At 58.3% G+C, this 23,351-nt stretch overlaps 4 protein-coding genes across 4 annotated transcripts; 2 read left to right on the top strand and 2 right to left on the bottom strand.

Annotated features, from left to right (window-relative positions):
* Positions 1–445: 445 nt before the first annotated feature.
* oxt (Xylosyltransferase oxt) lies at positions 446–4,744 on the bottom strand (the record flags this gene model as incomplete). The annotated part of the gene is made up of 2 exons (XM_032030957.1): positions 446–3,105; positions 3,157–4,744. 2 exons carry the CDS (start codon positions 4,742–4,744, stop codon positions 446–448), a joined length of 4,248 nt encoding a protein of 1,415 aa, XP_031889763.1.
* Positions 4,745–5,716: 972 nt separating this feature from the next.
* On the bottom strand, positions 5,717–7,229 carry NPT1 (Nicotinate phosphoribosyltransferase; the record flags this gene model as incomplete). The annotated part of the gene is made up of 3 exons (XM_032030956.1): positions 5,717–5,846; positions 5,904–6,963; positions 7,034–7,229. 3 exons carry the CDS (start codon positions 7,227–7,229, stop codon positions 5,717–5,719), a joined length of 1,386 nt encoding a protein of 461 aa, XP_031889766.1.
* Positions 7,230–8,632: 1,403 nt separating this feature from the next.
* utp4 (U3 small nucleolar RNA-associated protein 4) lies at positions 8,633–11,342 on the top strand (the record flags this gene model as incomplete). The annotated part of the gene is made up of 2 exons (XM_032030955.1): positions 8,633–9,653; positions 9,712–11,342. The coding sequence occupies 2 exons, from the start codon at positions 8,633–8,635 to the stop codon at positions 11,340–11,342; spliced, it is 2,652 nt and encodes an 883-aa protein (XP_031889765.1).
* An 8,715-nt stretch (positions 11,343–20,057) lies between these two features.
* Positions 20,058–21,504, top strand: PNG1 (the record flags this gene model as incomplete). The annotated part of the gene is made up of 2 exons (XM_032030953.1): positions 20,058–20,596; positions 20,646–21,504. 2 exons carry the CDS (start codon positions 20,058–20,060, stop codon positions 21,502–21,504), a joined length of 1,398 nt encoding a protein of 465 aa, XP_031889767.1.
* Positions 21,505–23,351: the final 1,847 nt, after the last annotated feature.

Genomic DNA, 23,351 nt, shown 5'->3' with positions numbered 1-23,351 from the left:
GGTAAGCACGTCAAGATTCTGCAAAGCTTTCACTTCGAGGGTGGAGAGCCTGAGAGCCCGCAAATCAAAAGATCGCTGTGATCTAAATGCCTACGCTCATCCTTGAACTTCAACTCGCGAAATGTATTGACTTGCGACAACCTGGGAACATGGGTGAACAGTACGTTCAGCGCTGACGTTGATTAAGGTTGGTCGAGCATCCATGATAGAACGTCTTCATCGATTGTCTCGCCAAACACTCACTGAGCTGGTAATCATGGAACAGTGGCAACAGGGCACAGACGAATGAATGAGAACTGAAGCAACAATCAATTACATTATCTGAGCTCAAGAGGTATGGTATGTTTCGTCCTGATCCCATAAACTCTGTACTGCTCTCTTGCCAAAAACACCCGTCAATGTCCATAATTCATACATGTCAGTAACGCCTTGATAACATAAGACTCTAGGCCTTCGCACCAGCGCAGCCTCCGTTGTGTCCCTCGACCTCGTCATTACAGTCAGCATCATGATCTGCGACCGCACGGCGTCCTATGATCCTGCTGCGCTTCATGTACCGGTTGGCCATGCTCTTCTTCGCGGAGCCATATCCAGTGAGCCCCTCAGGAGGAACGACCGGGCCAGGCCCCATGAGCGGTCCAAGATCGGGAAGACCGCCATCACCGTAGCCGTTGTCAGTACCTGCGGGCGTGTTGTTGCCACCAGCCCCAGAGTCCCTTGCTCCCAGACCGCTGCCGTATCCACCATCCGGGCTTCCTTTTGGCAAGGAGTTGATGATGCTCTGAAGAAGAGCCTCCAACTCTGCCTGTGATAATCCAGGGGGAGTGGGCGTTGGTGGAGGTGTCACTGCAGCTGGTGGGTTACCTGCGGGAGCTGGTGCTGGTTGGCTCTGGAGAGGAGATGGGGCTGCAGGCGCGGGATTGTTCGCAGGCGCGGGGGTGCTCGTGGGTGCCGGTGTATTTGCAGGAGTCCCCGCAGGAGTCCCCGCGGGCGGGTTGCCTTGAGGTTGAGATGAAGGGTTCCCGGAATTCGGGTCGCCAGCGCCACCATTGCCTCCAGAACCATTGCCGCCGGAGCCGGCGCCAGCATCGTCATCAGATGGCATGCTCAGCGCTTGACCATCGGCACTGTACACAGTGGCGGCCCAGTCACCTCCGCAAATGTCTGTAGACAGACCGTCGCAAGGCTTGTTGCACTGCTCTCTCGGAAGACGCTCTGCGATTTGGAACATGTTTCCACACCAGCACTCCGTTCCGTACTCTGTACCAGCAAGCTTGAAGCCCATGGAAGCGCAGTGCTCAATGCACTTCTCGTTGGACATGCTACCAGCAAAGTAGTCTGATGGGTCGCCGTCGAGTGTTCGAATGTTTGAATCCTTGAAACAGCCAAGAAGCTTCCAACCAGAGCAGTCCGAGGCAGCTTTGGGTGCAGCATCGTTGGGAGCGGCGTTGCCCGAACCTGCGTTGGGATCTCCAGCACCCGCACCCGCACCTCCGTTGCCAGTTGATGCCGGTGAAGCAGGACCCGTGTTGGTTGGTGTTCCATTGCCAGTCGGTGCTCCTGAACCAGAACCTGCGCCTGCTCCATTGTTGGGGTTACCGTTGGCAGGGTTTGCCGGCGAGGCGCCGTAATCAGACAGAGGTTTTCCGTCGCCAGAGTCTCCTTTGTCGTTGCCGGATCCATCTGCAGGAGAGCCACCATTGCCAGCGTTGCCTCCAGAGCTGGCGTTGGGATTGGGAGGAGATTGTGCAGGAGACGGCCCATTTCCATCAGGTGAGTTGGCCGGTGCAGCATTGCCAGAAGTGTCAGGCGAGCCGTTGCCAGAGCCATTCCCTGAGCCATTACCCGCGCCGGAATCGTTGTTGGGATCAGTAGGAGATGCGCTACTCGGAGGTGCTCCCGCCCCAACACCGCCGGTAGGTTGGCCACTATTGGAAGTTGTGCACGGCGTCGTTGCGGCGTTGGCAGGACCAGCATTCGCGGGCGTAGCAGCGGGATCTCCTTTACCAGAGCCTCCATATTTGTCACCCGAGCCATTGCCAGAACCATTGTTGGGATCCTTGGCTGGTGGGTTGCCCGTACCTGCGCCATTCCCAGATCCATTGCCCGTTGGCTGACCTCCGTTTGCCGTAGAGCAGGGTGTCGAAGCAGCGCCATTGCCGTTACCGGAACCGTCGCCGGGAGGCTTCCCGTTGCCTGGGTCGCCATTATTGGGACTTTCATTGCCGTTGGCAGAGCCATCATTGGGGTTGCTTGCTGGGCTACTGTTGCCATCTCCGTTTCCAGAGTTGTCCGTCTGCTGAGAATCTTTTGCCGTGGAGCAGGGAGTTGATGAAGCCCCATCACCATTGGAGCCGTTACCGGCACCGCTTCCAGAACCGTTACCGTTCCCATTCCCATTGCCATTTCCGTTGCCGCTACTATTGTTGGAGCCGTTGCCAGAACCGTCACCAGCACCATTTCCGTTGCTGTTGCCATTACCATTGTTGGAGCCGTTGCCAGAACCGTTGCCACCATCTCCGGGAGCTGCGGTAGGACCAGGAAGAACGAAAGCAGTCACGGTGGTGATGACTACATTGGCCGGCCCGTTGGCGCCTCCGGATCCTATGCTTGCATCTGAAGGGGCACAGTACCAGCCGCCTTTGCAGTGATAGCAAGGCCAGCCCATGCCGCACGGAGCAGGTACCATTGGCGTCTCCTGAGGGGGGCAGAACCAGCCGTCGAGGCATTCCGAGCATGAGTAACCCCTTCCCGGACAGGGACAAGAACCAGAGGGTGGCTTGGAGGGAGACGCTGGGCATGCTGGACATTGAACCACTGCAGGGCAGTCGGAAATGGGGATGACCGGGGTGGATGGCGGAACGTTTCCCGATGGTGCAGGGGCTTCTGGTTCTTCAATAGAGAAGATGCCGCCGGATTGACTTGTTGGAGATGCTCCAGAGTTATTGCCTCCACCTGGCGTCCCAGCAGGAGCTTGCGAAGGGGCTTGTGAAGCGGCTGGCGAAGTTTCGGGGGTGGCGATGATTGAAGGGCTCGCTGCAGGTGCCGAAGTAGACGCAGGAGCAGCTCCATCCGACTGGCCAGGGTTCGCAGAAGCAGAATTGGCTAGGAAATCATGTTAGCTTTGTTAGTCACCTCCGCGTGATGACAACTTACCAGGTGCAGGCGGTGTCGCCGGACTTCCCGATGGTGCGGGTGGTTGACCTCCTCGATCGGTGTTCTGAGGTTGGCCGTTGCTTGGGCTTGCAGTCTCAGGGCGAGATGCTGATGCCGTGGGTGCAGGAATTCCACCTCCGGCAGAGGACGGAGAAGCCGGCGAAGACTGGCCATTGCCAGCTGACGGAGAGGTGGGTGATGGCTGACCACCAGAAGACGGGGCAGCAGATGGGGCAGCAGACGGAGCAGCAGATGGAGCAGTGGACGACTGTTGTCCATCGGCAGCGCTTGCTGTCATTGAAGGACCTTGAGAGGTAGCTCCGACAGCTGGAGATGACGGAGAAGCACTGCCTGTGTTTCCATTCGCTGGCTGAGAGGCAGACGGCGCAGACGGGACTGATGTGGATGAAACAACAGCACTTCCACTTGCCGGCGTCGCGTCCGACGCAGGAACTCTTGACGACCTCGAAGGAACAGCAGAGCAAGGGACGGCAAGAAATGTTGGAATACCCTTGGCGATGTTGACGACAGTGCACAGCTCAGACTCTGTTGCATCTCCCAGAGTAGTGACCGGGCTTGGAGCATCTCCCACAATTGGGATCGCAGTGGTGGCCTCGCTGACAGCTTCAGAGACGGAAGCTAAAACACTTGATAAGGCGGTTGAGTCGTCGGGAAGCTGTGGTGCGTTGAGCCCACCGAGATCCGTAGGAAGTGTCGAAGACTCTGGTAGGATGACTGTGGCCGCACCCAAGTTGCTGCTCAAATCCGGGATGACGGGGTTGGTGAGGGGATCGGAGCTGCCGACAGGGACCATAGAAGTCAGGATGTTCCCAGAATCTGTCACAGCAGCGACAGCCGATGGCAGTGAGGTAGGTGGGTTATTCAGGAGAGATGTCGCGGCACCAACCGGTTGTGTAAGCGTGGCCATGATGGTGGGAAGATTGCCATTGCCAGCAGCCTCGGTCACGCCAGGAACGGGGACCGGCAGTTGACCAACAGCTGAGGATGCGGCAGGATTAGGTGCTCCTGTAAGGCCCGATAGAATTGACGGCACGACTGAAGCTACACTGCCGCCGACGCTGGCAGCTGCATTCACCAGACTCTGGACTGGTGTTCCATCGATGAAGGTGTCAACAACACCGCCAATGTTGACTGTTGAAGCTGCGGGAGCGGCAGCGCCTCCTGCTCGTCTAGAAGTCAGGGTTGCGATGAACCCACCAGCATGGCTTGTGATATGGCTCAAAGCGCCGTCGACGACGCCACCAATAGCACCGAGAGGGCCTTTTGGTTGATTGTTGCCAGCTGCAGGAGCTGCAGGAAGAGGAGTGGTGATGGCTGGCTGGTCTTGATTGGGAGCTGGAGCAGGTGGACGAAAGATGCTACCTGGAAGGGAGTCGATGCCGAAGAATTGTCTGCGTTCAAGATCTGGATTGCTTTTGGCGACGAGGTTGGAGTGGTCTTCCTCCAGGATTGGCTGGACTGCCTGGGTAACGGCAAAGGCTGTGAGGAGAGCCAGGACGATCAGACTGATGATGACTGTCGTCTGCCTCTGTCGAGGCGTTGGTCCCGAAGGACAGGTGGGCCACATGATGGGCGATGGGGGCTATCGAAGCACGAATGGAATGAGTGAAATGACGAGATTTGTTCTGATGAGGACTGCCAGTGGGAATGAAGTTCCAAAACCGGGTTCCAAGAAAACGAGCCAAAATTGTAGCGAGAGTGGGTTGAGGAGGTCGTGTGGTGATGTTGGTGGGAGAAGAAGAGGAGACGTTGGGGGATGGAGAGGCAGACGGATGATATACTCTGCCATGACCGAACCTGGTAGCTTCCCATCAAAGGAGGTAAGAACGGACGCAGGAAGGTGTCATGGAGTCAGGCGAGCTGTCCTTGACATGATGGGAAGGGGTTGGTTCACTCTTTCCTGTGATGGTTGGGTGAATGAAGGAGGTGTTGCGACCAAGGGAAGGAGATGGAGGCTATACCTATTGCCATGAAGCTGAGGAGGTAGGCAAGCCTGCATTTGCACCTGCTTGATGTCATCTAGATGGCTACTGGGGAAGTAATTCCTCCGCACACTTCCCATTCTTTGCATTCGTCAGAAGCAGTAATGCCTCGTTTGATGTTGCCCTGCTTATTGACTCGAGCCACCGGAATGTAGGCCATGACTGCGTGGTGCTGCAAGCCCTCATCCCCGTCGCCTGCTAATACCAGCTCTCCTGTATCTCCTCAGCCGGCTCTGCAGATGATGAATCTGAAGGTCACTTACTAAATTCAAACTGGCCTTGGAATCGTAGAAGGCAACACGATTATCGACACCCATTGAGCAATAAGCCTTACTCGACCGATGCTTTGCCCAAAATTTCGTAGAATTCTCACTGTCTATCCAAACTGTCGTTATAATCAATGCTTCGCCAATGCCAACATTGGATGCCTCCCATAGTCTTGATAAAGTCTCTCCAGCGCGGTCTCTCTCTCGTCTTCTGGTCTTTGTGTCGACTTCCCCAGATCTGTCGCCAGACGCGCTCTACCCCCAAAAAGAAAACAGCACCTTCCGCGACGTCTATGCCTTCTCTTCCTTGCCCCATCTCTGCGTCTCGTCGCCGCCCTGCCAGTCCTTCTCGACGTAGCCAATCTGGCTCTTGACCTTCTGCACGGTGTCCTTGTCACCGGTGTTCTTTCCGATGTTATCACTGCGAGACCCATTAGCACCAACCCCAACTCCCACCCTCCTTCCCGGGGATACTTACCTAATCTTAATGGCCGGCTTCCCGTTCGCAGAGCTCAGCTTAATCACAATATTCAGCGGCACAGACTTGGTACCCGTCTTGAGGTGCTTAAAGTCATTAGTAAGGAACGTGCCCACGCCAAACGTCGGCGTGAAGCCCGCCGCCTCGGAAATGGCCTTGTACTGCAGACACTTGTCAATGTCCAACGAGTCGGAAAACACCATCGTCTTCTTCTCCTTAATGCCCTGGCTGTCGTAGTACTGCCGCAGCATCTTGACGTAGTCCGCCGGGTCGCCCGAGTCCTGCCTGACGCCCTGGAACAGCTCCGCGTACGTCTGCAGCGCGCCGTCCGCCTTCTTGAACTGGCTGTCGTCCTCTCCGTCCAGCGCGTGCACCGGCTGGCTGAAGGACCGCAGGAACTCCTGCGTGCCGAACGTGTCCGTCAGCGCGATGCCGAGCTTGCCCCCGAAGCAGCCGACCCAGTAGCGCAGCGCCAGCTCCGTCGCGGCGCGGTAGTCGTCGTGGATGGCGGCGATGCCCATGAACCACTCGTGCGCGACGGTGCCGACGGGCGGGATGCCGAAGCGCATCGCCAGGTGGACGTTGCTCGTGCCCGTCAGCTTGCCCGGCAGGCCCTTCTTCTCGCCCTCCTTGCTCGCCTTGACGAGGCCGCGGAAAACGAGGGCCTGGGTGTGGTAGTCGCGGCGGCGGCGGGTGCCGAACTCGGAGAAGGTGCAGCCTGCCTCGAGCAGGCGCATGCCCTTGTCGAAGGCCTGCTCCTCCTGGCCCTCGTAGCTCCAGTCGGTGTCCATGAAGCGGAAGTAGGCCTCGGAGGTGAGGGCCAGCAGGGGGATCTCGTAGAGGATGGTCTCGAGCCACGCGCCCTTGATCTCGACGTGCAGGTCGCCAATGTCGGAGTCGGCGCCGGTGTCCTCGCCGACGGGGTGGAAGGTCGCGATGGCCTGCTTGCTCGGGTGCAGGCGGAACTCCTTGAGGAAGTTGACGTACTCGTCGGTCAGGTAGGTGCAGTGTGTCTTGAGGAAGCGGTACTCTTCGTCGGAGAGGGAGATGTTGCCGAGTTCTGGTGTTGCGCGCGTGGTGAGTCAAATGTTCAATCGCGCATCATGATGGAGGGGCAGGGGGTTACTCACTTCGGATCTGCTCCTGCAGCCAGTTGAAGGCGGCTCTCGACAGTTTCTTCTCGGGTGTGCGGTTTGTGAAGGCATAGGTGACGGGGACGTCTCTGAAGTACTTGAAGACGGCGCATTGCATCGTCAGTTTGTACAAGTCGGTATCCAGGAAGGATATGACGCCCTCGGGGAAGGGCGAGGAGCTGTTGAAATCCATGGTCGCAGGTTGTTCACAGCCGTGGCGCGGGGTTGGCGTGCAGAAGTATTGTTGGTCAATTCGTCGTCGCTGAGGGGATGCGACGAGAGAAAAAGTTGGAGTTTACGCGCTGTGCAATCGGAGAAGAATCTGCAGGCGAGGTCGGACTCCGGGTGTGACGAGCGGCGCGCGATCGTGACAAAGCTCGGAGGGGGTGGAGGATGGAGGGGTGGTGAGGAGGGGGAGGGGTAGCACACGCTGCACCGACGGTTCAGTGTTTGGTTTGGCGGGAGAGGATGACGAATCGGCGGGACTCGGCAAGCCTGAGCTGGGAAAGCTGCAACCGCGAGAGAAGCTAGCCAAGGCAGTTATCCCTAGCTAAGCTTGCTGATTGATAAGGCGGCGGGCGGGTTGGCAGGGGTTGTGAAGTTTCAATGCGACTTTTAGGTGTCGCAGTTGAGATTCAGACAGCGGAATGAGGGGCGGAGGGGGGCATGAATCGCCTTTTTTTTTGTGGTTGGTTTTAAGAGTTGTATGGAGACACGCTGATGTAATTCTGAAGCTCATTGTTTTGAATCCAATGTTTTCAGTAAACCTTTCTTTACCACTTACCTTGAGAGTCTACAGTTTCGGTGAGGCAAGTCTGTGAAGAGAGATAAAACAAAGAGGTACTTTTGCATTATGACAACTGATCATTCAAATCGCGGAGATGGCCGCATTCAATGACAAGTTCGGCGCTTTCCACCACATGCATTCCAGTCGTTGACACAGTCAGCCCGCAGCTGGCATTCAGAACCAAGGTAACTTACATAATAAGCTAAGGTGGTGGCCGCTGCAGAAGGGGTCCAATTGGCAACCGTCAACTGGTGGAAGCCCAATGACGCGCGGCGCTGTCACCTCTTGTGTTTGCAATGAGACAGGACACTATGCGCTCCCAATCCCGTCAGTTGATAGGAAAGTTGAACCAACAAACAGAAACACCCCATGGAGCCCACCACTAAAACAGCGTCCGTTTGAATGAAGAACAGCCGCAGTAATGCGCGCAATCACCCAGGCACACAGAGAATCAGCCAAGTCCCTGCTTGACTGTTGCTTGGCCCTCTCACGGTCTCATCCTCTCAGATGGCCTCCCGCCGGCGGGGTGGAGGGGCACACTGTGCACAGACCACACCTTAATTATGTTTCATCGCTCCGAACGCCGACAAAATTTTGGCAGCCGTAATTTTTTTTTATTTTTTTTTCCCCCAGACCAGCGACGAGGCAGAGCTGCGAACCCGAAAAAACATCGCCAGCCTCACAACCCCCCACGACGACAACGAACCGCTGCCTCACTCTCTACGGGTAACCCATACCCTCGATCGAGCTCAATTGATACCCTCTCTAATTCTCGTCGCCCCGGCCAGGAGGCCAAACCACAAACCACAATGGACCTCCACCGCTGCCGCTTCATTGCCTACCCTCCCTCCGCCATCAACGCCCTCGCCTTCTCCCACCCCTCCGCCCGCACGAAGCAGCACTCCGCCCTCTCCCGCCTCGCCGTCGGCCGCGCGAACGGCGACATCGAGATCTGGAACCCTCTCAACGGCGCCTGGCTCCAGGAGACCGTCCTCCGCTCCGGCGCAGACCGCTCCGTCGACGGCCTCGTCTGGGTGACCGACCCCGACGACACCCCTTCCGCCCCCGGCGCCGCCACGATCCCAGGCCGCGCGCGCCTCTTCAGCATCGGCTACACCTCCGCCGTCACCGAATGGAACCTCGAGACCGGCCGTCCCCTGCGCCACGCCTCCGGCCAGCACGGCGACATCTGGTGCCTCGCCGCCCAGCCCCCGGCCTCGCCCTCCGACCCCGTCACCCGCCTCGTCGCCGGCACCATCGACGGCGTCCTCGCCCTCTACTCCGTCGAGGACGGCGAGCTGCGCTTCCAGCGCATCCTCGTCAAGTCCCCCACCAAGAAGGTTCAGATGGTCAGCATCGCCTTCCAGTCGCGCCACACCTTCGTCGTCGGCTGCTCCGACTCCACCCTCCGCGTCTACGACATCAAGCGCGGCTCCTGCCTCAGCAAGATGACCATCGGCCCCGAGAAGGACCGCAAGGACGCCGGCGCCAGGGAGCGCGCCGACATAATCGTCTGGAGCGTCAAGACGCTGCCCTCGGGCGACATCGTGTCGGCTGATTCGGCCGGCCAGGTCTGCATCTGGGACGGCAAGACGTATACCCAGGCGCAGCGCATCCAGGGCCACCGCCAGGACGCCCTCAGCCTGGCCACCAGCGCCGACGGCTCTGCCATCATGAGTGGCGGCATGGACCGCCGCACCGTACTCTACAAGAAGACATCCGGCAACGGCGCCCGATGGGGCAAGGTCTGGAGCAGGAAATACCACGAACACGACGTCAAGGCCATGGCCTCGTTTGAGAGCAGGAGCGTCAGCATCGTCGTTACAGGAGGTAAGCTTTCATATTTACGTCACTTATTCCATTCAAGTCACTGACTAACACCAAAAAGGCCCCGACGCCTCCCCCGTCGTCCTCCCGCTCAAGGAACTCGGCCGCGAGAACCACAGAACCCTCCCCCACCTCCCTCAGACGCCCCCCCTCGCCAGCGCGCCCGACGCCCGCCTGCTCATCAACTGGTGGGACAACCAGGTCGAGGTCTGGAAGCTCCAAAAATCCTTCGACGGCCTCTTCGGCGATGGCGTCGCCCCCGCCGACAAGGACAAGGACCTCGACGCCAACCGCAAGCTCCTCAAGACCATCCTCATCAACGGCGACTCCTCCATCTCCTCCGCCGCCATCACCCCCGACGGCTCCCTCTGCGCCGTCGCCACCCCGACCGCCCTCAAGGCCTTCCACCTCCGCCACGACGGCAACCCCACCAAGCCCTCCGACGTCGCCGTGTCCACCATCCCCGTCCCGGCCTCCTTCGCCTCCAACGGCGCCAGCAAGGTCATCCTCTCCCCGGACGGCACCTGGCTCGCTGCGGTGCAGAACGGCTCCAAAGTCCTCGTCGCGCGCATCACCCGCGACGCCGACTCCGGCGCCGTCGCCATCGAGAAGCCCCGCGCCGTCGCCCGCCTCCGCCGCAACGTCCCCAAGCACCAGTCCCACGGCGGCCTCGGCAGCTACGAGAGGACCGTCGCGCACCTCGCCTTCTCCCCCGACAGCCGCATGCTCGCCGCCGCCGACCTGGCCGGCTACATCGATACCTGGGTCTTCGGCACCCCGTCCCCCCGCGCTGAAGACGACGAGGAGGAAGATTCCGCCTCCGACAGCGACTCCGACGATGCTCCCGCCGACGCCACGGAGCGCTGGATCCGCAACCCAACCGCCTCCCTCCTCCCCAAACTCCCCGCCACCCCCGTCGTCCTCTCCTTCTCCCCGGACCTCGCAACCACCGCCAGCAACACCCCAGAGTACACCCTCGCCGCCGTCACAACCGCCTGGCACATCCTCATCTTCAACCCCGCCGCCGGCTCCCTCAACGCCTGGTCCCGCCGCAACCCCGTCTCGCGCCTGCCCGCGACCATCCGCGAGACCCGCGACCTCGCCAAGGGCGCCCTCTGGCAGGGCCCGCGCGTCTGGATCTACGGCATCAACTTGCTCTTCATGCTCGACCTCTCTCAGGACCTCTCCGCCCCCGTCGCCGTCGCCGACCCGGACACCGCCGTCGTCGTCCACGCGCACGCCGCGGGCACCAAGCGCAAGCGCAAGGGCCCCGACTCCGGCGCCGGCTCCAAGATGTCCATCGGCGCCATCGTCCCCGCGCAGGTCGACCGCTTCGTCGCGGCCAAGGGCACCAAGGAGTGGCAAGACGACATCGAGTCCCGCGCCCCCGCTGACGCGATGGACGTGGACTCCGACGCGGACTCCGCCGACGACGCTGCCGCCGCGGGTTCTGATTCGGAAGAGCCCGAGTCCGGCCTCGCCACGCTCCGCGGCCGGCAGGAGGAGACCCAGGCCGAGGATGGCGCCGGCAAGACCCGCTGGTGGCACACGTACAAGTACCGTCCGATCCTGGGCATAGCGCCGCTCTCCGGCACCGGCGCCGCGGCGCTCGAGGCCGTCCTCGTCGAGCGGCCGCTGTGGGAGGTGGACCTGCCCGAGAGGTACTTTGGCGCCGACGAATGGGAGAGGTGAGAGAGTGTGTGTCCAACACGCTCTGCCCTGCCCCTCTGGCCGACCAGCCAACCCCCCCTCGTGGGCACGCATCTCAGCGGGGCGCTCATTTCCCGGGCAGCGTCATAGGCACAGCTGGGAAGACAGGACCTCCGAGGAGGAGGGAGAGGATGGAGGGAGAGAGGGGGGGCTTAGTTCGGGTTGCCGAGCGAGGACGAGCCCCCAAAGCTGTTGACGCAGCAAGGCAGGTCAGGTCAGGTCAGGTCAGTCGCGCAGGATGAATGGCCAGATCAAAGCCCACACAAAATCTCGGTCAACTTCGGCGCTACCCTGTCCTCCTCCTTTGGTGCGTGTTTGTCTATCTCTCACACACCCGCCTCGATGGGCTGGGCTATGCCTCTCTCCTCACCGCCAATGGGCGAAGGTGAAAAAGAAAAGAAAGGAAAATCAGGCAGGAGGGAAAGATAAAGGGCCACCGTTACAATTACTCATGTTTCTTTGTTTACTTTTACGTATCTAGTTCGTCTCGTTGCTGTATCATACGGTTGTCTACCAATATCCTTCTGTAGACCGAGAGACACACAGCTACAAATGTCGTCAAAATTGGTTAGTCATCATGGACAAGGGAGTTTTTCCTCACTTTGGGGGTAAATATGCAAGAAAAGAAAAAGAGTGGGAGATGTAAGAGAAAAAGAGGTACAGAGTACGAGGCATGGAAAATCCTAAAAGGAGGCCGCGTAGTCTTGCGGTCTTGGCGGTGAAAGGGGGGGCAGGGCCAAAAGGATTTGTGTGCTTGGCTCCATCAGCCTGCCTGCTCTGTAGGTGGCCCGACCAACCCCCCGTATGATCTCATCTGCGTCTGTTAGTCGTTCTCATAGATATCAGGGTAATGGCATTAGAGAAAAGATCCCTTATTTTGAAACATTCTCAACAAGATTGTCCGTCTCCTCGTGTTCAGGCCGCTGAGACCGAGTGCGAAGTTCTCGTGGGATGTGTGCCGTTTCCCGTCCGGAAGATGGGCGCAGACGGACGACAAAACTCCAAGTGGGAGAGATGTCTGATTCGGAATCCAACGTTGGCCACGAACCTACTGCACAAACCCTTCCGTAAGACACCAGTGACGCTCGCCTAAGCCTGACCGCCCCGCGGCGAACGCAACAAGAGCAAAAGCTTGTCTCGCCGTCCCGGCGTCCACAAACAGATGGGACAGAGGGGGAGGAGGCCAAGCCCTGCGTAAACCCCCATCACCCGGGCTTGTCCCCATCTCCCCCGGGCGAAGGCCGATGACAAGTCGTCTCCAGGCATTGGCCGCGGGAAAAGAGCCAGGCTGACAAGCTGCTCGCGCGTACGGCGCCTGCCTCGGTGTGTCCATCCCGCTAAAATCGGCACGAGATCCCGCCGTAGATGGCGAGACTCATGTTCACTGTGATGAGCCTGGGCAGTCGAAAAGATAATCATCCCATGTCTGGCTCCGGCCAAGGACCAACACGTAGGCCATGGGCCCCGGAGGCGGCGCAATCCATACGGACTATCAAGGGGAGCTTACGAGTTTAAGCTTCAACCTCGCCTTTCTCCAACCTTGACGCCGCGTCCTTGTCGATGTTGACAAGCTCCCTCTTCCCGGCACCTTGTCATCCACATTCGACACTCTGACAGCTTGAGTTAAACAAGGCTTGCAACGCCCGGGAACCCCGTGATGTGCCGGGATCTCGATACATTGGTCTGAGCATCGTCATTGCCGTCCGTAGCGAGGAAACAAAATCCGCTTTCCCCCTCCCCCACGATTCCGGTCTCTGTTGCTGCGTCATCCGTCATATCAAAAAGTTCACGCCGTTGGATACAGACGACAGACGGGTAGAGAGTCAGGTGCCCATGCTGCCATCTACGCGGTGAAATCCATAATCCGACGATCAGTCTTTCACTATACGGACGAGCGTACTCAGAAAACGGAATCAAATATCCGCTTGGCGTCGCGGCCAGTGTGGGGGTCGTACTCAACCCGTACGTCTGCCTGTACTAAGTACGTAGCGAGTCCGAGGCACCGGCACCGCCGCGTCCTCCCACCGGGATGTATCCGTTCAAAGAAGATGACCAGCTTAGTCACGCTTTGAGAAGACCAGATATCTGAAGAACCAGACGAAGGGGAAGCAGGGACATGGGCAGGGAGTCAAGTCTTTTGCCCATGTTGCCATGCTGGCTTGTCCTCGAAAGACCATCTTCCCTTGTGAACCGATACCTTAATATTCTCGCCAACGAGCGAAGCGAAGAAAAGACCGCCGGGAGCGGGTATCGACGAGGCTAACACGGATAGAGCAAGGTAGTCGACGACTAGCAGACTGTTGTGTCTCTCTCGCTGTGGTCCAATGTCTGATCTGCAAGGATGGATAGGAAGGGAAGGGTCTAGGGTACGCGCGTCCCGCCTCGGGCTTTCTCTGGAGCACCCCCCTCCCTTCCGTCCTCCTTCGCACACAAACCGACGACAAACGAACCGGCCGGGTCAGACCACGCAAGCCAGCCCCGATAGGCTGGGGCCGAGGACAACGAGATCGACGGCCGCAAGGTTTCGCCGTTTCCTTTTTCCCCCTCGGTAGGTAGAATGGGCAATGTCGCTAGACATGATCCCGTGACTGGGGGCAGACCGAAAGGCTGTGAGACGCCAGCGCGGTTACCGTACCATCCAACACCAAAGCGAGCCCGGAAACTTGGGGGCGGGTACTCCTTTGTGGGCGGTTTGTGACAACATCGTGAAAACAAAGAACGGAAGGAGAAGTTGGGATGAGCGTTCGTCATCTCGATGTTTGAATCGTGACCTCCCGGTTTCACAGATGAGAAGAAGGGGCGAAATGGGGGCCAAGAAGTCAATAGAATACGCAGCCCGGGGCGGAGTCCAATCTGGCTGACATCCTGAGGTTCTGGATAGACGACACGTCTTTATGGACATGAGTCGGCGTCTTGGCACTCGCGACAAGACCGCATCCAGGCGACGGACAGAAATTGACGTCCTTCTCATTTAGAAGTTCGCGTAACTCGGAGTCCGGCTCGTGATTCCCAGGGAAGTGAAAGAGAGCGCAATCTGTACCTGGATCAATCGGGCTATGCCGACCTGGACGGACTAGGTGTCTTTCCATGCAATGCCTGCATCTCCGTAGGGTTGGGGGACCATGGTGGACGGGAGTGAGGTGGTTTTGGGTCGTTCGTCCCATCGTGGGCCACCTTCAGACCACCCAACACCAACCCTCACTTGTCGTTCCCACCACTCTGCTGTTTCGTTTCCACCATACAGCCCTCGTCACCAACTGCATCCTGCTATTGTTCCTTTCAACACAATTGGAAGTCGAAGATGCCGCCCTCTGCAGACGGGAGGTGGGAGAGGCACTATTGGCCTGTTCGATGCAGGGCCCCTTGGCAAGTCTGCCGACAGCCGACGTGGACTGATGGAATGAGAGGTTTCTGAGCAGCGGGAAGCTTGGGCATTTCTGGCCCCTGGCCAATCAAGCAACACCTTTGCTCTCTAATTCGTGAATAAGGCGAGAATGGAGATTCGACAAGTCGCTCGCTACGCCTTTGTGGCAGTTCGAGACGAGAAGGAGTGCGGTCTGAAGTGGGGTGGCAACGGGTTTGGAACAACACGCAAGCCACCATTGGGAGAACCGACGTGAGACAAGGCGGATGACGCGTCACTGAGCCGCTAAGGCCCACACCAGGGGTGTTGACACATCCAGCCTGCACCCAATTTGGGCCGCCCGCGAAAAGCATCGTGGTCGCCGATCAGGGCCTCTGTTCCAGGCTGTGGGGAGTCCTGGAGAAGAGTCCCAGGAACTGTATTGAGATTTCAAATCGCCAGGAACCGGCCTGCAAGAGAGACCCTTGTCGTTCGTGATGGATTCAACATGTCGAGTTGTAAGATTGCCAAGATCTGGTGATGGGTTGACGGCGGCCAGATTGTGTTAGAATGGCGGTTGATAGCGCCAGTGGCTACGGCGCGCGGCCAGGCCCTCTTGAGCCGACTTGGACTCGTGCTCTAGTTTTCGGCCGCTGACTCGTCATCATGGTGCCGGAGGATTATTGCCCTCGTCAGAGACCGTCTGAGAAAAACCAACTGCTCGGTTCATCTCATCAAACCCAATCACTCCGACTGGCGTACAGCCGCGAGCCTGAGGTTGAGAGTGCGCAGACTCAGGCATCAGAGCAGTGTAAGTAAGGGCAGACGCGACGGGCATTTGACTTTGCGAGAACGATTTGACGAGCCCACCGTTGACGCAAGTCCACGTAACGTAACACAAGGCTTGACGTGCGATCAGACCTCGATCGGGTGAGGATCTCTTTGGATTGGAGAGCTTATCACTCATGGTTCAGGGCGACCGCTAGAAGATTTCGGGAAGAAATGGCCCGCAGAAGAAGCTCCAGAGGTGCTTGTCGGTGTGTGTTGTATTCGAACATTATTACTGAGTGCCAGTTTGTCCCATGGATGGGCCGGGGACAGTCTCAAGCTTTGGCGGATGAGGCTACCAAGCTGCCAGCTGGGCCAGGTTTCGCGGACTGTACCTCGTCAGCCGCGACTTTGACGAACTGGCAGTCGAATGGCCACGGGTGTCTGGCGATTATCGCAGCGCGCGATGCGGGGATCGGGGAAACGAGTGCAGCTAAAATGGGACTGTTGGATGAGCGTGGGCGGACCGGAAGAGACCAGGACCGGGAAGGGGGAAACGAGGCTGAGTGGGATGCGAAAGAGGCAGGACCTTGAGTCCGGGGGGTTTCGAAGACTGGGAGTACCTGAGTACTTTGACTCGTTTTTGAGTGTGTACCTGACTGAAGTTGAGTGCAGATGGCCGTCAAGCCCCTGCCGCGCCTTTGCCGATGAGAACGGATGGCCAATGGGAGATGGCGCAAGCAAAAGAGAGTGTGAAATAGAGGTGTCGCACTACGTGTAAGCTTTTTTGGTACAATGGGATGTGGTCACGTAAGTTTTGGTGGGAGGGACTGAATTGAGTCGTCGTCGTCGTGTCTCTCCTTGGATGTCCTCTGCTGTGTGGACGCGGTGCCGGAGCTGGCGGCCTAGCGGTTTCCGGAGGACACTAGCCACAGGCGAATGCAGGGCAGCAGAGAGTCCCAAGATTGCGCAGGAGTTGTTAGACCAGGGACAGAGTTTTAGGGGTCCAAAGGCCGACGAGACGCGAAAGAAGCGAGGTGGTGTGGTGGTGGTAGTATTGGAAGAAGTACAGTCGCAGCGACAGCCACTAAGGGGGCGGAAGGAGCAAAACGTCCCTTATCACGGAATGCTAAGAGAAGCATTTTGGACCGTTTTTGAAGGGGATCTGGAGTGGCTGCTAGTTTGATGAGCGGTTGGTCTCACACGGCGATCCTCGTGGGCGCTTGCGCTTGCGATGTCGTGCTGGCAAGCATCCGTTCTAGCGATAGGTACCGTCGCCGTACGCATAGCTGCTGACACTCGACGATCTCGAGAGGCCGTGTGGTCCGTGAGGGTGCGAAAGAGGCACAAGAGGCACAGCGGGAAAGCCAGCTGTGGCTTGATCTGATGGGGCTCGTTGGCGGAGCGGACAAAGGTGCCGTGGGCACCGCGGTTGGGATGGTTGTGGTTGCGTATTTGCGCAGATTGCGGACGGGAATGCTGGGATAAACGGCAATGATGTGCAGCGGCGAAAAGGAGCCTGAGCCTCAGGAGGGAGGCTAGAGTGGAAATGGAAGAAACCCATCGTCTGTCTACCTCTGGTACCGTACCGTAGTAAATTGTTAGTGTCAGGTGTCTGTCGCCGCTGCTGCTGTTTCTGTTTCTGCCTCGCTTGATGTTGCCACAAATGCAAAAGATGGGAAAGGGCAGCTGCGAAACAAAGACAGCCAGAGCAGGAGCAGGAGGCAAGAGCAATCCAATGCCAAGAGGTGCGGCAGCAGCAACGAGCTGCTGCTGCTGCTGCTGCTGCTGCATGACAACTGCTGCACTGCAAAACGGACAGTGGCAGCCGGTGCTGTCGTAATCGGTCACGGCCGGCAGGCGCCTGGTGCCGGAGCTGGGCTCATCCGTAGGCCTCTTCCCTCCCCAAGGTTCTCGACCCAGTTACAGAATGGATGGGAAGCTCCCCCAGCACACCCAGCACGCCCAGCACCCAGCACACCAGCACCGTCTCCCGCGCTCAGTTCGTACGGGACGACACTCTGTGACTAGGTACCTCAAGCAGTACTGCGGTAGACCACGGAGGCAGCAGGAGGGAGGACAGGTGAGGGCTGAGGTGAGGCGCCGGGGCCAGCTGAGCCACAGATCTGGGACGGATGGAGCCAATCCAAAAGGCTCAAACCGCTGCAGGTGGCCTGGGCTGCCGCTGGCTGCCGCTGGAAATAGACGAAATAGGCCTTAGCCACGCCTCGTCATCGCCCTTATTTTCCATACACACGGCGACTCCAGCGGGAAAAGTGTGTGAGGGGAGGAGGGGGGGGATCTTGCTCTGGCCAGTGACAGCGCCTTTAATTAGGTACATGGTCGAAGTACCGGTACATGCTGCTGCTGCTGCTCCCATATGGCGTGGGTGCACTGAACACACAGTAGGTACAGTGTTGAAGATGTTTGGTGGTGCTGGTGTTGATGGTGATGGTGCTTGTTTGCTGGTGTTGGTGATGTTTGTTGCTGGCACTGCTGCTGCTGCTGCTCATCATGAGAATGCGTCCTCATCAAACTGCCCACAACCCGTTCCTGGAACAGAACAGCTGATCATACATCACGACAAAGACACGATGCCAAGACCAAACTCGATATTGCCATCGTCGTCGCAATTCTCAGCCTCGTTCGGTCTCGCAAGTGATTCGTCTTGTATGGGGAAGACAGAGTCGCAATCTCATTTCGATTCAGCATCCGTACGCACATGCTGCCTGCGTCTTGCGTCTGCGTTGCGCGGATCTCCTCCGGCGGCGGCGAGTCGGCGACAATACCATCAGCTCAGCAGGAGGAGCACTGGAGCAGAAACACCTCAGAGTGTATCCGTAAGGTAGTGTCCGTCCCGGCCTCGTCACCGGGAGGATTGCGTTGCCGTTGCCTGGGCTCTGCCAAGATTGCGTTGCTCCTGTGGGCGGCTGCGCAAGAAAAAAGGACTGCCTCATTACCTGGGGCCCCTCCAAACGTCTCTTCTCGGCCTGGCGCGTCTGGTAAGTGGGAGGCGACGGGATTTATCGATAAGAGCATTCGTCACTTGGCGCATCCGTAAGCCGTCCGTCGGTTGGTTTGCTCGGGATGGGATGGAATACATGCCTGCGAACTGAACCTCGTATGTACTACGCAGTACACTCTGATGCCCGGCATCACCAGCCAGCCCTGCGAGAAGTGGACTGCGGGCTGTGGTGGACGGTGGATTGTCGACGTGGGTTGCTCTTCGTGACCCTGTCCAATTTGGCTGTCTTCTGTCTGGATATGCACCACCTCGGGAGGCAGATCGTGGGCTTTCTTTCCGCTGCGTGTGTCTGACTCTTTGTTCGTTGTCGTTGCCCGCTGTCCACCACATCGTCGTCTCGAGTTGGCAGGCAGTCGTCTCCTCAGTCAGAATGGAAGGCGCTGCTCCTTCCCTACGGCTACGGGCACCTCGAGAAGTTGCAGGGAAGGCACGGGTGCTGGGGGCAAGTACCTGTACGCAGATACCTCCTTCCCCGGCACGCTTGCCTCTACTTGGGGGGGCACTCGGGTCGTGGTACGTGCCGGGGCGGATTGAGCGGGCCCCACTCACCATCAGTCTGGCGTCTGTCATTGGCCGGTGCCACACAGCTTACGCGTAAACCGCCCATGAGGAGCCAGCCAGAGAGCAGCGTGCGTATGCGACCTTACGCTTCGCACTCCTCCCGCTGGCCCTCCCACCCCCCTCCCCCCGGTCCACCATCTCTCCCGTCGAGGCTTTCAGTGTCGTCGTCGTCCTTCCCCATGTCCACGACTCCGTCCGCCCCCCCCTCTCGCTCACTTTTGCTCGCACTTACGCATACGCAGCACGCAGCGCAGTCACGCTGTGGCAGTACCAATTAGAGTCTCCCGTCAACTGCTGCGTACGCTCTTTATTCAGTCCCCCCTGGGCCCTGGCCCGTTATCCATTCTCACTCCCCCCAATTGCACCCTCCTCTCCGCCCGCTACCAACCCTTTCAACACCCCCATCCCCCCATCTCATCCCTTCCTCTCAACACCGCACTTCGTCGCCCTACGAAAACCCGATTTCGATTTCTACCGAACGACAAGCACCCGATCCTGTTCTTCGAGATCACCTCTCGCGAGACCGGCCACGATCGCTTCGACTTCGACTTCGACTCCGGTGCCCGCTAGCCAGACAAAAGACGGCCATCGCCTCTCCGACCGACCGATCAAAAGTCGCCAATTTCTGGGCTAGGACTACTCTCGAACGCTGCCGAGCCGGGACGCAACGAACTAGCACCACACTCGGACTCAAGAAGGAGGGAAACCAAACACCACAGCAAAAGGGAACAGTTCCAGCTTGACAGTGGCACTCGACTCCGACGACGTCACGAAACATTCACACGACAACCTGCGCTGACGACGACGACCGTGGTCTCTTCGCCGGCGATTCCCACCACATCCACTCTTTTAGCCAACTCACTCGCCGCCCTGATCTGACACCACCCAATTCGTCTTTGACGACCTTTTGGGAGAGTTCTGTCGAAGACTCTCCTCCATCCAACCCTCCCTTCGACACTCTCGACATTTACTTTTACCTACCACCGACAACAACTTCAAAATGGCTGGAAACGGATACCCGCCTGGCCCGCCCAACGGCAACGGCGAGGACTACGGCGAGGAGTGGGCTCGGGATTTGAGGGTAAAGTTCGAGTCTCTCCTCCGCGACAAGCGAATGAACGACTTCCGCTCTTCTCGTCAAGGCACTCCCCAGCCTAGAGAATCTGCGAGCAGCGCCAACCTCCGAGGTCTCGCTTCTCCCGGCAGACCCTCAACTTCCCACAGCAACACTGGATCCATGACACCAACACCACCTGCTTACTCTTCCATCCGCCATCTCCCTATCGTCCCTACTCCTCCCGCCGCTGGCGACCGCGACTCCCAAAAATTCCGCAACCTCCTCATCAGCCTGTCTCTGACCCCTACCAAGTACGAGAACCCCGGTTTGTTGGATGAGGCCCTGCAGTGCATACCGCTCGATCGGATTTACGGTGAAGCCGAGGAGGAGTGCCAAGTAATGCAGGCCGAGGCCATGAGTATGGGTGATGGACGTAAGGCTACCTGGGGTTACCAAGACTGCGTTATCCGGGCACTTCTGAGGTAAGTTGATTCACACGGATCCATCCGTTCTGTTCTAATTCCTCGCCAGATGGTTCAAGCGATCATTCTTCACATGGGTCAACAACCCCCCTTGCCCCGTCTGCATGTCGCCTACTATCGCCCAAGGCATGACTGCGCCGACCCCCGATGAGAGTGCCTGCGGCGCACTCCGAGTCGAACTCTACCGCTGCTCTGCTGGCGAATGCGGCGCTTACGAACGCTTCCCCAGGTACGGTGATGTGTGGAGGTTACTGCAGACCCGCCGCGGCCGTGTCGGCGAGTGGGCCAACTGCTTTAGCATGCTCTGCCGTGCCGTCGGAGGCAGAGTCCGCTGGGTATGGAACGCCGAGGATCACGTCTGGACCGAGGTCTACTCGGAGCACCAGAAGCGATGGGTTCACGTCGACGCCTGCGAGGAAGCCTGGGACAACCCGAGACTCTACACCGACGGATGGGGCAAGAAGATGTCCTACTGCATCGCCTTTTCAATCGACGGTGCCACCGATGTTACCAGACGCTACGTCCGCAAGACCGAACACGCCTCTGAGAGGAACAGGTGCCCCGAGGAGGTCCTTCTTTACATCCTGCAAGAGATCAGGAATATCCGCCGCCAGAACATGGGCAAGGATGAGCGATTCAGACTCGAGAAGGAGGACAGCAGGGAAGATCGCGAGCTCCGTGGATACGTCATCAAGTCCATCGCCCAGGCCGTTACCGACCTCGTTCCTGGCATGCCCAGCCCTTCAACCAATGTCCCTGTCGCGCAGCCTCAGCAGAGGCGCGAGGACACCAAGCTTCCCGCTGAGCAACCTGGTCGCCAGACGACTGGATCCGCCGAGTACCTTGCGGCCCAAGCCCGGGCGAGGAATAACCAGTTCCCCCCGCACAACCCGAACCAACACCACTGAAGTGTCAGCTCTGCTGTCTGCGAAGACTACCTGATCTACTGGCGGCTGAACCCGACCAACGTCTCGCCGACCTGAGGCCAATTCTTCTGTGACCTGGCAATATCCGCTACTTTTTTCAAGATACCCAGCGGGTGCCTGGTCCTTCACCTCTCGGCCTCATGGTCGTCCGTCGTTCGCCCACGATGGTGAGCGGCGCGTTGCACGAATGTGCATTACCAACAATCAGGACAATGATAATATTTTCTATGTCTAATCTACCTAAATTCGATACATCGAAAAAAACGCATTATAGACCGGCGCTCCGTGCCTACGTACCAAACCACAACGCCTCCGTCGAACCTCCACTGTCACTTTCAACCTATCGATACCCCCTGGGTCTCTCGGGTTCGGAGTACGGACTGTATCTACTACCAAATCATTTACTTGTTTCACTTCTTTTTTTCTTTGTTCAAAAATCCACTTGGATATTCGCTGGAAGCTGGCGGCACAAGGCGCAACCATGGGAAAGGCAGGGCTTGCCTGGTCATTTTACATACAACCAACCCCGCGCGTCACGGGGTCAGAGGGAAGGCGAGAGAGCCGGCGATCGGGGGTTGGAGCCGCGGACAGTACTGGCTCGCCCAAACAACGACGCCGAGCTCCTCCTAGGGGGGCGTTCAGGGAGCTACATGTGTGCTGGCTTGTCTTGCATCTTCGAATCTTTTGCATGAGCGACGATGGGCACCAGATGGACTTTGTATCTGGCCGAATGGAGTTGATGAGTCGAAGAAGTTTAAAAAGATTCTTTGTATTCTCCGCCTGCTCCATTGAGACGGGCGAGAAGATGGGAGGCTTCGGACCGCGAGCTTGAACAAGCCATGTCCGCAGGATTAGAAGCAAAATCAAAAATCAACCCAACGTTTTGAACTGTTACATCATTGCACTGCACTATCTGGTGATGATTGAGTCAATCTGTCGGTGAGCAAACCGCTTGACGTGCTGACGATCTCCGCTCCAGCTGTGCTGCGTCGGGGAGGGGGCGAGGGTGGATTCCATGTTTCGTTAGTCAGCGCGCAAAACGAGCCAAGACGGGTTTGAAGCCCAGAAGGCGACGGATAGGCGCCCCGGTTAATTCTTGTTTTCATCCAATGTTTGGGGCTCCGTGGACCGTGGCCGCCTTTGCCCGTGTATTCTTGGGATTAGGACGTCTTGGCCGGCTGCTGCTGTTGGCTCGCTTGGCGCGGGTGGCCCCCCCATCCCCTGGTTTAGGGATCTTCTTTGGTTTCTCAAATAGCTGCGACGGTTTTGGTGGTCTTTTTTTTGCTGCGTGCCGTGCAGGTGAGGAACGGCCGGGCTTGGCCGGGCGGAGGGGAGGGGGTCTTGGCTGTGACGGCCCTACGTGTTACGATGGGAGATGTGCAGCAAGGTAATGAATGGTGCACAACGTTGATAGACAGGAGGCTAGGTGGTTAGGTCTTGGCCTTTGAGATTGGGGGCATGTTGATTGATGGGATTGCGCAAGCTCGGTGAGCATCACTCATTTCACGTCGTGAGCAGGCGGTCTTGGCGGAGGCACGTGTTGTGGGAGGGATGGAGGGAGGTTTTCGATGGGCGCAGGGCTAGGAGATGAAAGGCGGGAATTGGGGGTGAGGGCGATGTTTCTTCGGTCAGGATGTAGTCAGCAGGGCGGGCAAGGAAGGGAGGAGGGCAGCCGCCGCCGCCGTTCGCCGGCGGAGGTACGTAGGCCAGTAAGGCAGAAGGAACAGGCCAAAATGCGACAAAGATTGATGGAAAGTCGGCGCCGGATGGCGGCTTGGCAATCCGGCAGTGCAAAAGCTGCATATGCACATATGCTGCTGCCATGTAAG

The sequence above is a fragment of the Colletotrichum fructicola genome (genome assembly GCF_000319635.2).
Source record: "Colletotrichum fructicola Nara gc5 chromosome Unknown KSG_Nara_v1_contig07, whole genome shotgun sequence".
Lineage (NCBI taxonomy): Eukaryota > Fungi > Ascomycota > Sordariomycetes > Glomerellales > Glomerellaceae > Colletotrichum > Colletotrichum fructicola.
The sequence above is the reverse complement of the archived record's forward strand: the minus strand, read 5'-3'. Positions and strand labels throughout refer to the sequence as shown.